We start from the raw sequence: 13,916 nt of genomic DNA, 5'->3' as shown, positions 1-13,916 counted from the left end.
TTACGGATTGATACCCATAGAGCTCCACTTAGCTGAATGCTTGCTAAACATTTTTTTGGTAAGTGGTTAGCAATTAAAAAAATAACAACTAAAATGTTATATTTATTTAATGAATTATACATGTAACTCTCATAATTTATAAGAATAATAACACAAAACATTTATTTATGAATATCTGACTGAGTTAGTCCAAAAAATATTGACATTGCATAATATGAAATACCTTGGATGTAAAATATTTTACTAAATAACTTTCAAAAATCAAGTAATAAAAAAGCAAATTGCTCAGCATGAAACTAAATTGAAATATTAATAAGAATTTTTTTATGTCTACTGAATTGATATATTGTGCTATAATTTACAATGTAAAATTTTAATGAAGGTAATTAACACTATCAAGAGGGTTTTGCAATTGCTAAGCAGCATTTTTATACTTATGAAAAATAAGATAATGCATGATATAAAAAAATATTACAATTCAAAAATATATGGCTACCATAATTACAATTTGATAATACAAAAGATTATTTATTTACCTAAGTAACTTGAACACTAATATATCTTCGCTCAAATCATAGTTTTTATAATTAAACATGTTTAAGATTCCAATTACCAATACTACAACTGTTTTGGAATAATCAATTTTTGAATATTTAGTATATTCTAAAATAGACCCCATGAAACTATGTATGAAATATTACAATATTTCACATAGATTTTTTTCTTCTTCTTTTTAAAAATAATTTACCATTGCATGATTATTTTTAGAAGTTATATAACTGAAATTGTCTAAAGGAAAATAAATGCAAAACATATGAAGTTCCCTGATAATGTCTTAAATGTGGATATTTTTATGATATGGGAACATGATAGTTTTGGAAATGGGATTTTTATACCATAAAAATTAGCCAGCTATAAGTATCTATAATTGGAACTGAAGAAAATGCAAAATATCAGCCCAAAATGTTTGAGTTTAAATTCTGATTTAATAATATCTACTCTTAACTCTAATCATATTATAGAAAATACTTCTACAGGAAGATTATATCAAGAAGCTTATTCTATTATATATATATATATATATATTAGAGGCTTCATCAATGCATTTTGTGACTAGCTATAAATTAAAAATCCCACTTTCAGAAAAACAAATTTATTTTACAAAATTTAAATGTTCTTACATCACAACTTAAAATTAGCAATGGCAGAATACAATTTTATTTATTCTTTCAGTTCATGATAACATATTAAGACAAAACAAATAGAAATGCTGAGGTTAGAAACTGTAAAAAAAATAGATATAAGCTGTTCTGGGATTGTGAATTGAAATATATACATTAGTGGAATATTTTTTTTCTCTGCAAATAAAGATATTGTATTTGTACAATGATATAAAGAAACACTTTTATTTTAATTTTAAAAAGCACTTTTTTTTTTTTTTTTTTTTTTTTTTTTTTTGCAGAAAAAGTGCCCATTAGATGTTAATGAAAAATATGTTTCCATATTATTCAAAAGTTTTTCTGTAAAGGAATATAAGTTAAGACATTACTACTAAATTTTCTTCAAAATCAGTATATCACCAGTTTTGAAAATGATGCATCAACATCAAAAATTCGTAAAAAAAACAATCATTAGATCAAAAGTACTTTTAAATAATTTCACAATTCATCAATATCAAGAAATTCAGAACCCTGTAAAAACAGCAATAGAAGTGATTAAAAAGTAGAAAAAAAGTAAAGGCCACCTGACGAAAATAAATAGTCTGAAATTTTTCGTTTGTACTGAAAGATTAGCACAATGTCATTTTTCTTCAGCATTCGCTATAATGAAATAATAAAGGAAAGCTTATAAAATATGAAACGGAACTCATATTAATTAATCATTTTATAAATATGACTAATTATAATTTGTATTAAATATCCATTAAATAAGAAGAAAGATAACGGAAAAATGTTTTAAGCTAATATGTCGACACATCATGTAGAAAAGAAATACAATTTTGCTCCCTACACAAAAGGAAAAGCTTTGTGATACAACTCAACATTTAAATAACTCTTATCCGGGTGCACGCTCGCTGAACCCTTCCTACCCATGAAAAGTAAAGTTTGCAATGGATTCGCCCATCCCATAGGGATAACTGTTGCGATCGAAACGCTAGTAGTACAAACAGGGAAAGGTTTCCTGGACTGTCGGTTTTCCAGACTGGCAGCCAGTTAAAAGGGGAAGAAAAGAAAAGCCGAATACAATAAACTGCAAGCACATATAAAAATTCTTGAATTGTTTTTCTGTCCTGCAAATATTTCTAGCTTCTCTTCTCTACTTCATCATTGTCTTATGCTTTGCTATTTATATATTAGTTTTGTGCGTGCAATATTATATTCATAATTTTTCAGTTGCAGCTTATTTTTGCAGCAAAGTAACAATACTAAGATTTGCTTGTAGCAAAAGTTACGACTCCGTGCAATAATAAATAAATTGAATGATGAAATTATTTGTGAAATACAACACATAATCTATTTAAAGCATTTTGCGATATTTAGCCGCTTGTGCTGCAAACTGAACAACTGTGTATGATGTGCGCATTGTCTGCGCATCTTTATCACAGAGCCATGGGAGGAATAGCGGAATCAATATGAAAACAAACTCATAAGGAATTCTTTGAGATGGGAAAAATGTATTTGTGTGAGAGTGCTTAATGTCTGCAATACCATAAAAGAGAAGTTATGTGGATAATTAAAAAAAAAATTTGACATTTTTTAAACTATCTAATTGTAACTGATTAATTGTTGACTTTAGAAAAATTTTCGTGGTTCGCAACTGATCGTTCAGTTTCTAAAATGGAACCTCAAATATGTTTTAAATGCAGTAAATCATTTCCTCATATTTCTGCTCTGGAAAAGCATATGTTGATTCATACAAGAGAAAAGCGCTATGTTTGTGAAATATGTAACAAGAAATACTTATCGAAAAGGAGTTTGGAGAGGCATTTACTGAATCATTCTGATCAAAAGCCTCATGTGTGCAATGTATGTAACAGAGGATTTAGGTTGAAACAAACTTTGGCTTCGCATTTACATACTCATTCCAATGAAAGACCTTATAAATGTGAAGAGTGTGGCAAGGCATTTTCTCAGAAGCATTATTTAAAATCTCATTCATATGTTCATTCAAAGGATAAGCCCCATATCTGTACTGTATGTCATAGAACATTTACTCGCAGAAGTGACGTGACGGCTCATATGCTGACACATACAGGTACAAAGAACCATGCTTGTAATGTTTGCAGTAAAAAATTCTTACGGAAAGGTGATTTGCTGATACATTTAAACACTCATACTAAAGAAAAATACCATCTTTGTAATATATGTGGAAAAAGCTTTACTCGAAAGGGAAGCCTCACAAGCCATATCCTCACTCATACTATGCAAGTCAAATCCTTTGAATGTGAAATATGCAAGCAAAGATTTGCTCGGAATTTTAGTTTACAAGTGCATCTACGCACACATACTAATGAAAGGCCATATATTTGTCATTTGTGTAACAAAAGTTTTATTCTGGCTCATGGTTTACGTGTGCATTTGCTTACGCATAAAAAGAAACAACAAGCATCATCTCAAAAATCTAATGCAGAAGTCAATGAGAAACCTTTTATTTGCAGCATTTGTGGAAAATTCTTTAACCAGAAAGCTAATTATCGATACCACCTGCGTACACATAAAGATGAAAAACCAGATATATTTATCGTCTATAAAAGATCGCCTATAGATAAAAGCTTGATTCCTGCACATATTCTTGTTCGTTCGAAACAGCCCGACTGTCCTGATAAAGTGATTCCATTTAATAATGCTTTAGGTCTACCTTTATCAGTGTGAGTCAAAGATATATACATGTTATAAAACTATATATGCAAAAATTTTAAAGTTATGTATATTTAATAATTATGAAGGATTATTTCACAGTCATTTAGATGCTGTTATTTTCACCTATAAATATTCTTACTTTTTCTGAAATATATATATGACTTTTAATTTTACTTCTATGTACATTGTTGAAAATGTACATAAAATTGAATATGTAAAAGTAATGAGATGGCTATTATTATCAAAACCTATAGATATAAAATCTGAATTTTTACATTTATTTTTATATGCTGAACATTAAGTGGTTATATTTATGAAATGATAAAGAATGTTTAGGTTTGTTTATTATCAATATGAATGAAGAATTCTATCATTTCAAATATTTGATACAAATAAACTATCAATTTTATGTTTATTTGATTGCTTTCTAAAAGTGTTTTATAAACATGTGGCTAATTTTATGCATTTATATAGATATTCAACTTATAATATTGATTTTTTTCATCCTAAATACATATATATGTGTGTATGGCTTATAAGGTAATTGCCGTTTATTTTTGTTGAAAGTAGGATGTAAAAAAAATTTAAAATGTATATAAGATTTTAATCCTTCTCTTTCTTATAAAATTATACAGCTTCCAATCAATTTTATTTGTTTGATCTGCATTCTTTTTTTTCTTTGCTGGAAATAGGTTGTAAAATTTATCTGTTTGTGACTTTAATCCTTGTGTTTATTATAAAATTATACAACTTTCATCCACCATAAGTTATTTGATGTATGCTCTTTTTCTTAACTGAAAATATATTAGTGTGGGTTTATTAATAATTGAAGAAGGGGGGAGGGACATATTTTTAAAGTACAAATTGATACAAAAAAACATTACATTGCAAGGCACAAAACTTATTCCAGACACTGAAAGCTACTTGTTAATTAAAGGAACTGTGAGATGGTGAAAACTATCCAACAACCACTTCCCAATACAGTTTGCAACCACTCCCCATGTAGTTTCCATTATTGATGCTATTTTTAGAAATTCTGAGTCCATGCAGTGCTAATCAGGCGATTTCTTATTCTGTATCTTAACTTTTTTTTTTTTTTTTTTTTCTTTTAGGACTTCAGTTTAAGTTTTTGATATGTAAACCGTACATTACCTTCATCATAGTCATCTTTAATGATACAAAACTTTCTACTGATAGGTCTTCTCTGACTCTTATGAGTTATTTATGTAGTGAGTCTTCGACTATCAGTTTTGACAGAAATTGGGGCTTAAATAAGATTATTTTCATTTAACTCTTTCTGTAATGAAACACACCATTTCACAATATATAAGCAGTCATATATTGAAATAAATTTTGATTTCATTGGTGAGAAAGCCAAAAGTTTATTGCTTCTCCAGCAAACAACATTCTCACCAAATTTCTGAAAATATCCACTGCAAATTTTGGTATCTGCTAAAGTACTTGAGCTTACATCTATATGTTTTCAATGTGTGAATCATATTAAATCATTTCCAGTTGATTATCTTAAATTTCTCTAATATTTTCTTTATATAAAATCCCTAGGATAAAGTAATGTTTTTATCTGTTTTCCATTCTTAAAAATATATTTGAATATGCTGTTTCTTTCTACAGACTGTGAACAACTTTATTCATAATTTTTACTGGATTGGAGATGACTAAAAAATCATCTACATATAATGCTGCTTCAATAAAATCCTTACTTTCTTTTTTAATATAAGTAAAAGGATCAGATGTTAATTTTTTCAATCCAGCTTCTGTTAGAATTGCACTAAACTTGTATCAATATTTCCCACATTGTTACTAGTCATTAATACTTTTTTTAATTTTAGAGGCTTTTTGTTTTTTTTAGTTTATAGCCTTTTAGGGATTCCATATATAATTCTTCATTCAAATATGCAACTTTAACATCAAAGAGTTTTACAACTGATTTTTTTTTTCATTGCTGTAATTTTAAGAAAGATTCTCAGTAAGTCCAATTTCAGGATTGTGCTAAAACTTTCTTCAAAATATATGCTTTGTCTTTATTGATATCAAATGACAATTAATCTTGCATTGTAAAGTTTCTTATCCATCACTTCTTTTACTTTCTTTATATACCCAAAAACTTTAGCTGACTTTTTTGTTTTGGAATCTCTATTTTTCCCATACATTATGAATTTGAAATGAATCGATCTCTGTTCATGTCATCTTTCTATTTGTCTCTGGTTTGAAACAGATGCATTTTGTAATGTTTCTAATGTAATATTGTTGAGGACTATATTTTGAAAGCAGTCTTTTCTCTAGTATGTCTATTTAAAGTGTTCCTATTCTTATTTTTATCATCATCAGTTGCACATCATTATTATCTTTTTTCTATTGTGCTGTCTATTTGTTGTTGAATAACAGACTCCTGATTTGTTAGTTCATCTACTTTCTTACTTCCAGGATTACTTCATGCATACTCAATTTGCATAGAATTATCTGTTTTCTTCGGCATTTTCTTGAGGACATATCCATTTCTTGCTTCATCAAATGCCTCTTAGAAGTTTCATAAATTTGTTTTTCTTCTGTGTTATAAATCTTTTCAGCTTTTCTGTTCCTAGAATAGCCAATAAATACTCTTTTTTCCCATGGTTAATATCTTCTCTTATAAAATACTTTGTAGCATGCAAAACAACCAAATAATTTTAAATATCACACAGAGTGCACCCATTCCACAACTCCATGGGTGCCTTATCTTTATGTTTAGTTTGCATCATCATATTGTACATGTATTCTGCTATTGTAACAGCGTCAGTGCGAAATTCAAGAGGATTCTTGCGTTTTCAAATAGTTTTGTTGGATCTTTCAGCAATTTCATTATTTCTTGATTAGCAATAGACAATTTTTTCTTATTTTATTCTTTTTTATGTAAAGTATTATTTCAAGGTACCATTTCTGATCCATTGTTACTTCTTGTTTGTTTGTTTTTTTACTGATCAGTTTAGCTCATTTTCAATCTTGTTTATTAACTTTTGTAGTATACTGGCAACTTCACATCTGGTTTTTGTAAATTCAATATAATATCTTCTTATAATTTGGTCAATGACTTTCAAAATATATTCTTGCCACTTACGGATATTATTTTCATTGCATCAAATAGTATGCAAGAGAGTGTAGTTTCCGAATATGAAATTTCACAAGGATAACGAATCATTTTTTCCTTTCATACAGGAATCACAGATTCCAATCTTCTAACCATCTACTTGGATAAAATTGCATTTGAGTATTCAAAATTTACATGGTGTAATCCTCTGTGCTAAATTTCATATGTATTTTCATTAGCCTTAAAACAAGATTTATTTTCTGCTTCAATTTTCTTGGAATCTAGTTTATGATGAGCATATTCTCTGTCAACTTTCCTATGCAATATTAATTCACAATATAAGAATGTTCCTGTCTCATTTGATAAAACTTCATTTCTTTACTATACTTAACACAAATAACATCTTAGCTTTGGAACACTAAAACATCCCTTAAATTGATATTTTTTTAAACCATCCATTGTGTTTATTTTTAACTTGCCTCAACATGTTGAATTAATATTTCTTCCTTCCTCAGCATTACTGATAATTTTATTTTCTTTCTTGTTTATCATTTTGGTTTTTGTTTCTAAACCAGCAATCATTTTTTTAAATGTTCAGGTTTGTTAAAAATGTCTTACAGGACTTTATTTTATGCCTGGCACCAGTCTTGTTTGCTTTGAAATCTTTGTTTATCCTTTCAACATTTTCTGAAATCTGTTTCAAAATCAACTAATGATATGCTTCTGATAGCTCAAAGAGATAATACAATTAATTCAAAAGTTTCTGTTAAACCTTCTATAATATATCAAACTAGTTCTGTCTCTGTTATTGTTTTGCCCAATTCATTCATTTAGGGACATATTCCCTGAGCTCTTGTTAAATTCTCATCAACATTGTGTTAAATACTCATCAACATCATTTGTGATTTTTTTCCCTTCAAACTAGTAAGATCTAATGATAGATCTGCCTTCCTTTGCGATCTTATAACATATTATAATCTCTCTCTAGACATCTTTTACCTTTTTTTTTTTTCCCCTTTAAAAATAATGGCATGTTCTGTCATCCAGCTGACACAAATTATTCCAAGTGCCTCTTTATTCTTTCCTGCCCACGTTTTATACTTTCAGATGCTGTTTTCCTCTTTCTCAGGCTTATTTTCTATTGCTAATTCAAATATATTTTAAGCATGTAACACAGCTTCTATTTTCCTACTTTATATTCCATAATTTTATTTACTTAGAGATTCAATACAAGCAAAATTCTTGGCATCCATTTTAGTTCTGCCTATTAGACCTAATGAAACATTTCCATAAATTTTTAATGAAGATACTTGAACCTAATTATGTTGTGCTACCATTTGTAGACACGAGTTATAATAATAATTGAAAAAAGTAACATTTTAAAGAAAAACACATATATTTAAAGCACAAACAAATACAATATATATATATATATATATATATATATATATATATATATATCACAAGGCACAAAACATTTCAAACACGAAAAGCTATATATTGGTTATGCATAAGCTGAGTTGTATGAGAACTGTCAGATGGTGAAATTAAATTATCAAAACTGTAGGGTATAAAAAAAACTTTACAATTTATCTATATATGACTTTAATCTTTGTGTATTTTATAAAATTGTATACTTTCCATCACCTTTAGCTTTTGATCTGTATTCTTTTTTGCTGTAATTAGGATGTAAAAAAACCCAGTAAAACTGATCAATATATGACTTTAATTCTTATGTATTTTATAAAATTGTATGTCTTCCATTTAGCTTTATTTGCTTGATCTGTGTTCTTTTTCATTGCTGAAAATTGGGTATGAAAAGAACTAAAATTTATCTGTGTAATTTATCTTTTTTATCCTATATATTATAAAATTATGTATCTGCCATCCAACTGTTGTTTGATCTCCCTTTCCCCACCCTCCAAATTGGGAAAAAAAAAAAAAAAAAAAAAGAGAGAGAGAGTGAGAGAATTGAAATTAGGAAATATTTAGATAGTTGGTCATGCATTATTTGATAACTATTTGTGCACCACTTTTTTTTTTTTTTTTCCTTTTGATTGAAAATGAAATATTAGCTCACTGCCTTTGATTTAGTTTTCACATTTCTTGAATGAATTTATTTACTGGTATGAAAGGTTATTCTGATATCAGTTATGTAAACAATAAAGATTGTAAGAAAAAGAAGCATGAAAACTGAAGGAAAAAGCATTACCGTTTGCTCACTTTTTCAAAAGACATTTTGCAAAGAAATGGTCAATTTCTTTCAATTGTATTTAATGATTTTGTCATAATATCTAAAATAGAACATACCACTGGCATATTCTATTATTGGGAAAAGAGTTGAGTATAAAACTAGTGTAATTTATTTTTGTATATTTCCATACACTTAGAAAGGAATAAATATTGTCAATATACTGTGGATTCACAGATAGTTGAATGCTTATGCGCGAGAGTTCTTAACCCCTGGACATTACTATTTTTGTGTACAGCCGACTACCTCGTCACCACTGAACGAAGCAGTATTGACAGGATTTATTGTGGCCGACTGCTGTCTTTATCATAACTCGACCATAACACAGGCCGATTCACCAAATTTACATCCACTTCGAGGCATTTGGTCCCCTGCGAACATTACTATTGTTGGGGAAATGACAATTCAAATACTTTTTAAATATTGCAGCGCTTTTATTAATAAAAATGAATGCATATTGTTTACCAACGGATTCTAAAACCCTCCGTGCTTCTGCGCACGCGTTAAGATGGGTTTAATTCTTCAAAATAAGGGTGAGAGAAAAGATGAAAGAAGGTTTACATTTAACAATAAAGTAAATTCGGAGTACTAGCGAATTGAATTAAAATGAAATAATACAGTCAGAACATACAAGAGACTTTTTAAATTCGCTTTAATCCATCCCGGGAAGGCATAATATATTTACGAGAAGGTGCGGACAAAACACGTCTGCCACAGGGCGAGACAAGAGTAGAAGTGAGAAATAAATTATCCCTCGTCTTATATAACATGAGATATTGATAGGGAAAATATTTTTTAACAGTGCTAATATATTATTAAGATTCTGATAGTGATTTCTGACGCATGTCAATCACAAGTAAGGGAAACACAGGGATCTTTTAAAAAAGATTGTGCTTATTGGACATTTTTCTAGCCCTTCACGTGGAGCGTGTGAATGTGTCGGCGTTTAGCCGATTCAGCAATTTTATAAGTCTTCTCTTGAATTAATTAAGCAGAAACAGTGGAATCAGATCAGGAAATAAGAGAATATTTTAGAATGACTTTATGGGCTAAATTAAGATAAAATTTTGTAAATTAATTAGATTGAAATCAGAGTTTAAAATATCATTACATATATATATATATAACTTTGATCAAAGCCCCTTAGGCAAAGGAAATAAATTGGTCTCTTTTTGTAATCCATCTTTCTGTAGCCTTTACGTATCCAATCTTCTTTTAAAAAGTAACTAGAATTTTATTGATGAACAGTCAATTTTCCGTCGGGGACTTACATGTAATATCACTGTTATGAACACCAGTCATAATACATTTAATACAGTCGAATCAAGATGGTATGTCAATAAAAGAGTAAGTACTATATGTGATATATTATTGAAGAATTTTTCTTGGGATCAAAGCTTGATCATCTGATGCTTTTTCACTTATGCAAGCTATTCCATACTTAATTGTGTTATTAGGATGTTATATTTCAAGACTCACAGTGCCATTTAGTTGCCTCCTTCAAACACCAATAATTAGTTTGAACTAGCGGTAGTGATCTCCTCGAAACTTTCTCGCACACACTCTAATAAACATCCTATCCCTCTCCCCCCACCTTCCGCATAAAATTATGGACGTGAAGTAAAATCATAAATCCCTTACCAAACAATAGATGTTTGCCGTGAATCTAGCCTTTTATTAGATCTATCGTGCAAATATAAATTTTGAGCGCCTTTTTTTCCAATGGATTGAAACACGAAACTACGGATAAAGTCATAAGATCACATACCGAATTTCAGTTATTGCATTTACATGCAGGGAAAAATATAAACCGACATACGGTCTGGTACTGCCATAAAGCAGTACAAATTCATTTCAGTTTATTTATTTAAATCGTACAATGATAATTTTTGATGCATTGTATCAAGATGGATGCAGCATTTCACTTCATTAAAAGTTTAATCACTTTAGAAAAATAAAGTTTGATTAACACCAACTGTACTCTACCAAATATTCACTGTCTAGCTGTTCGGTATATCGTACAAGATCCACTTTTCACTAGTCATTACTATGTTCAAAAACCGAACGTTTTTGTTCCAGGAAAGGAAAAAAGTGCCATTTTTAATCGATTTTCTTCAACACACTCATGGTGCTCATTTATCAAGATTTTTAACTTTACCATGTGTGTGCAATGCGGAAAACTATCAAATATTGTAAGAATAATTGCTCATGTATATCCTTTTCAGTTGGGCGTAGGCTAGACTCTGAGTTGAAATGCATTGCTTTTGATGACTGCTGCATTGTGTCTACGCGATTCATTTTCCAGACTCAAATCGCCGGATCGGACATTTTAGAACCATGGTTGTATATTTCACCCTTTCATTATTTCATATATCTAATGCTTAAATAGGCATTCCTGGCTGCCGTTGTTGCGATGTCCATTTTGAAATTATAATAAAAATTTATTTATTTTGGGGTTAATTTGATGATGTGTCTATACATCAGCACGAGCAACTAGCGTTCTCATGATTCCTTGCTTGTATGCGAGATATTTAGCATTCACGGTCATTTCTGGATGGTGTTTATAAATATACAAATTTATTGACTTTCCAATGAAATAAAGGAGTATATTAAATATAATTAATAAATATATAAGAAGTATATTAAGTTAATTATTAAAGAGAGAGAACGCGAGAAAGCATCCGGCTATTATAGTATGTGCATTTCCTGTAGGCGGTTCAAGGTCACATTTTTTACCGCGTTACTAGTACCAGACAACCAATAACGAGGTAGAAAATGTGACCTTGAAACGCCAACAGAAAATATACAGACTATAGATGGATTTGAAGATATTTATCTCATTCAGGATGATGGTAAAATGAGAATAAAAATTCCTTTCAAATAATCATTTCATTTTAAATAAACAAATGGCTTGAAAAGAATAATATATTTTAGAACTGTTTCGAACTGTTTTAGAACTGTTTCGCATATTCTTTAATAAAAGTATTATATTATACCCTCCTCCCTTCTAGCATAAAAATTGTGGACTTGTGCAAGACATGAATGCCACGAGTGTTCAATTTATTTATATTAAGAGTCCCACACGTAAGAGTTTTGTCCTTTCTTTTATAGCAAACAAAACCGAATATGTATCTTGGGCAATTTTTTCCCCCCTGCCTGATTGAAACTAAAATTCGACACGGAACTATAATTTTAGTAGCAAGATCACGTTCCAAATTTCCTTCACGTAAATCGTTTCTTTTTTGATTAATCACTGCATGTAGGAGAACAGATAGACAGTCAGCCAATTCGTGATTTGAAGCCAAATTTACGGATCTACACGTTAAATGCAAACCTCTGCGCCGAAATTAATTTATTTAGTTTTTTATGTTGTAGTTATGTACTAGGACGGACTTCCTCTGAAAAGATTTAGTTTAAAAAGTGGTCGAAACGTACAAATTTGGTATAAAAAATGCATATCAAATGTCATTCATTTATCTCAAAGCGTTCTTGAATTATTGTGTTAAGACAGGAAAATATCATTCCAAAAGATATTACAATACTTTCTTTTCGTATACTTCTTACGTGAGAAAATAAAAAGTTAACAATAGTTTCAATTCGATAAATCTTAACTTCCAATATGTTTTATTAACCACGTTATATTTAATTAGAATAATGCAAAGTAATATTATATTTGATGGGTAAAAAACATGATTTGGATAATTTTCAGTACCTTAGTTTTGAAAATAACATAATACAGAAAAGCAAAAGCTTTTGATAAAATTCTGACGCGACGTTTTCCTCATAAGACTTTAAGAGTTTTGGAGCAACTTATCAAAATTTCATGCTGATACCTGTCTTGTTGAAATTTCCAAGTTCGAGTTATCGTTATAGTTTTTTTCATTACATTAATGTTTGGTGGATACGCTCAGGGAAGTTTGCTCTCTAATCTGTTCAATATCTATGTTAAAGATATTCCTTAGGTTTATAATTGGCATTTAACGATTTTCGCAGATCATACTTTCTAGTACAGCATAAAAGGTTTGACATTGTCACAGAAAACTAGCAACATTACGCTTCCCGATTACCGCTCAAACTCGTTGATTGGAAAATCAAAGTTAATCCGAAATAATACGCTCTCTCTCTCTCCCTTTTATATATATAAAGAAATATACTTCCTAAGCACAAATCCAAATTTTCTTATCAAATCGTGGGTAAATATATACATATGTTTTGGTTTATTTTTATAGGTATAAGATTATCCTTTAATAGACAGATTAAAATTACCATTACGAGTGTTCAATTTCCAAACTTAGTTTTTCATACAATAGGTGGGATTCAAGCCAATGTTCTATAAGTCCATAAAACCATATGTGATATATGGCTCTCCAATTTGGGGTTCCACATCAATAGCTTATATTAGGAAGTTGCACACAAAGTTTTTTTTTTTTTAAATAATCACTATTGCACATGGTTAATGCTCAATGGTATGCAAAGTGATACATAAAGACCTCAAAATTTAATCTGCTTTGGATTTTATCAAAAGAATCTCAGAAAATTCTTGGAAAAGATACTTCAGATTCAGAGTGAATTATTTCAAAGAACTGCATAAGACCCAACTAACTATCTTCAGCTCAAAGGAAAGTTCAAGAGTCAAGTTGAATACTTCCTATGAAAATTGTCCATTGTTTAAAAGTGTAGGATCATTTTAGCTTGTGCCAAATCTGGTGAATTCAATTCC

General features: G+C 29.5%; 1 protein-coding gene across 1 annotated transcript; it reads left to right on the top strand.

Moving 5' to 3' along the window:
• Positions 1 to 2,265: 2,265 nt before the first annotated feature.
• LOC129958745 (gastrula zinc finger protein XlCGF8.2DB-like) lies at positions 2,266 to 4,089 on the top strand. The gene has a single exon (XM_056071399.1). The coding sequence runs from the start codon at positions 2,838 to 2,840 to the stop codon at positions 3,870 to 3,872; it is 1,035 nt and encodes a 344-aa protein (XP_055927374.1). The 5' UTR covers positions 2,266 to 2,837; the 3' UTR covers positions 3,873 to 4,089.
• The last annotated feature ends 9,827 nt before the right edge of the window (positions 4,090 to 13,916 follow it).

Source organism: Argiope bruennichi, chromosome X1 (genome assembly GCF_947563725.1).
Source record: "Argiope bruennichi chromosome X1, qqArgBrue1.1, whole genome shotgun sequence".
NCBI lineage: Eukaryota > Metazoa > Arthropoda > Arachnida > Araneae > Araneidae > Argiope > Argiope bruennichi.
This window is presented reverse-complemented; position numbering and strand designations above follow the sequence as displayed.